This window comes from Setaria italica, chromosome IX, assembly GCF_000263155.2.
Source record: "Setaria italica strain Yugu1 chromosome IX, Setaria_italica_v2.0, whole genome shotgun sequence".
Classification (NCBI taxonomy): Eukaryota; Viridiplantae; Streptophyta; class Magnoliopsida; order Poales; family Poaceae; genus Setaria; species Setaria italica.
Genome location: NC_028458.1, coordinates 34697932 through 34700979, shown reverse-complemented (window position 1 = coordinate 34700979; position 3048 = coordinate 34697932). Strand labels below are relative to the sequence as shown.

The 3048-nt window shown below is 52.4% G+C and overlaps 1 protein-coding gene across 1 annotated transcript; it reads left to right on the top strand.

The window, feature by feature from the left end:
* The first annotated feature begins 547 nt into the window (after nucleotides 1–547).
* Nucleotides 548–1108, top strand: LOC106804528. Its single transcript, XM_014805814.1, has one exon. The coding sequence runs from the start codon at nucleotides 548–550 to the stop codon at nucleotides 1106–1108; it is 561 nt and encodes a 186-aa protein (XP_014661300.1).
* Nucleotides 1109–3048: the final 1940 nt, after the last annotated feature.

Here is a 3048-nt window from a genome sequence, read left to right as displayed (position 1 = left end):
CGGCAAGCACCGCCACAACGATAATGATGAACCGCCGACCCATCAAGACCACCAGCACCAGCCCTAGCCGGAACCGTCCCAACCTCGGAAGAGAGCCCCTAAGGTCCTCACCGCCAAAGCTGACCCTGCGAGGCAAACAACCTTCCTCCAAGAGGGGTTTGACGATACGTTGAACGCCCCATGCCCCTTCCACAAGGACGCACGCCACAACCTTTGGGACTGCACGATCCTCGAAAAAGAGCTTGGCACCCCGGTGGAACACAAGCGACCTCGCCGAAATGACTACCGCAAGGAAGATAACCACCACGACAATTGCCGCCGCAATGACCGCGACGACCAACGCAGAGAAGTGCACCATGACTAGTGCAACCCCGATGCCAACCAAGGCACCAGCAACGACAACAGTGAGTTTCAGCGCGCCGAGCGGGAGGTGAACATCATCATCGGCGACCCTAAGGCTTTCTGCAGCAAACGCAAGCACTAGATGCAAAAGCGGGAAGTGCACTTCATCTCTGTCACACCAGTCCAATATCTACGTTGGTCGGAGATGCCCATAACCTTCTTCAGGGAAGATCATTGGGTGCACATCCTTGACCCCGGGTCTTACCCGCTGGTAGTGTGCCCCACCATTGATAGAGTCATCCTCTCTAAGGTGCTAATCGATGGCGGCAGCGGCCTCAACATCATCTTCACCGAGACCCTGAAGCACATGGACTTCAACTTTGAGCGGCTTCTTCCCTGTGAAGACCTATTCTACGGCATAGTACCTAGCAAAGAATCCTATCCTATCAGGAGAGTCATTCTGCCAGTCACGTTCGGCACCCCCAACAACTACCGCACTGAGCACCTCATCTTCGAGGTTGCCAACTTCAAGACCTCCTACCATGTCATCTTTGGCAAGCCAATGCTGGTGAGGTTCATGGCGATCCCCAACCATACCTACCTCGTCCTCAAGATGCGGGCTCCAAACGACGTCCTCTCCATCTTCGGTGATGTTGAAATGTCCTACAAGTGCGACACGGAAGGCGTGCAGCTCGCTGAGACCCTTGAGTACTCAGCCAATGCCACCATGATGCTCACTAAGTCCAAGAAGGTGGACCAGAGTTAGATGATGATCCCAGAGGCAGACCCAACGCCCATGGCGCTACAGCCCGACCCGCAAGTCAAGAAGATCTGCCTCGCCTGGAAGACCCCTCAAAGACGGTCGTCATCGGAGCTGACCTCACCCCAAATAGGAAAATATGCTCACCAGCTTCCTCCAGGACAACTGGGACATATTCATGTGAAAACCATCCGATACACTCGGTGTCCCGCAGGTGCTAGCTAAGCACTCCTTGGAGCTGAGCAAGACAGCAAGGCCAGTCAAGCAGAAGCTTCACCATTTCACTCCAAATTGCAAAGAGGCCATTAGGGTAGAAATAAATAAGCTCTTAGGTACCGGTTTCATTCGTGAACGTAAGCACCCTGACTGGTTTGTAATCTAGTCCTTGTAAAAAAACTAGTGAATGGAGAATGTGTATCGATAACATTGATCTCAACAGGCACTGCCCTAAAGACCCCTTCCCTCTTCCTCGCATCGACCAAGTCGTGGACTCCACGGCCAACTGCACCCTATTGTGCTTCCTCAATTGCTACTCGGGCTATCACCAGATCACCCTTAACCCCGTCGACCGAGATAGGACCGCGTTCATAACGCCTCATGGCATCTACTATTGCAACACCATGAACTTTGGGTTCAAAAAACGTTGGCGCCACCTACCAGAAGGCAATATAGGGTTACCTCAAGAAACAACTCAGCAAAAAGGTAGAGGCCTATGTCGACAATGTGGTAGTCAAGACCAAAAACAAAGAGAACTTCATCGCCGACCTTGCCCAAACCTTCTACAACCTCCGGGTAAATGCGTCGTCGGTGTCCCGTCCGGAAAGCTCCTAGGCTTCATGGTTAGCCAACACGGCATCGAAGCTAACCCTATCAAAGTGGACGCCATTAGGAATATGGCGCAGTCAGCTGGCAAGAAGGATGTCATGAAGCTCACATGCATGATGGCGAGCCTTAGCCACTTCATCAGCAAGCTCGGCAAAAAGTGCCTCCCCTTCTTCAAGAGGCTCAAGAAGGCAGACAAGTTCGAGTGGGATGATGAGGCCCGCAAAGCCCTCGAGAAACTCAAAAAATTTCTCTCCACCCCTCCCATCTTGACAGCCTCGGCCAACCAAGAAATGCTGCAATTATACATCTCCGCAACAACACATGTCGTGAGCACGGTGCTAGTCGTAGAACGCGAGGAACCCGGCCACTCTCACATAGTGCAAAGGCCGGTATATTACGTTAGTGAGGTTTTGAGAGACTCCAAAGTCCACTACACGTAGGTCTAGAAATTGCTCTACACAATCCTGATCACCTCCCGTAAGCTGCATCACTACTTACAAGCGCACAAGATCCAAGTAGTCTCCTCCTACCCGATCGATGAAATCCTGCACAACAGGGATGTCCATGGCCGAGTTGTCAAATGGTTCGTGGAGCTCGACGAATTTGACATCAACTTCTGCCCACGTCATGTGATCAAATCCCAAATACTGGCCGATTTCGTTGCTGAATGGACTAAGATCCAAGAGCCGCCCCCTAGAAAGGCCAAAGCACTAGACGATGTACTTCGATGGTGCCCTTAACCTCGAAGGAGCTGGAGCGGGAGTCCTCTTCATATCCCCAAAAGGCGAGCAACTCAAGTACATCCTCCAGATCCACTACAAGACCACCAACAACAGCGCCAAGTACGAGGCCCTCATACACGGGCTCCGCATCACCGCCTCGCTCGGCATTAAGCGCATCCTCGCGTTCGGCGACTCCAAGGTTATCATCAAGTAGGACAACAAGTTTTGGAAGTGCACCAAGGAAACCATGGATGCCTACTACACCGAGGTCCGCAAACTTGAGGGTCACTTCGATGGTCTCGAGTTCCATCACGTCCCCAGGAACACAACGTTGTCGCCGACGTCCTATCCAAGCTCGACTAGAAACGTGCCCAAGTTCTGGTCGGCATGTTCATCCAG

Bases quoted from the DNA above. Each gene is read 5' to 3' on its own strand.
- LOC106804528 (XM_014805814.1), top strand. From the start codon at position 548: ATGCCCATAACCTTCTTCAGGGAAGATCATTGGGTGCACATCCTTGAC.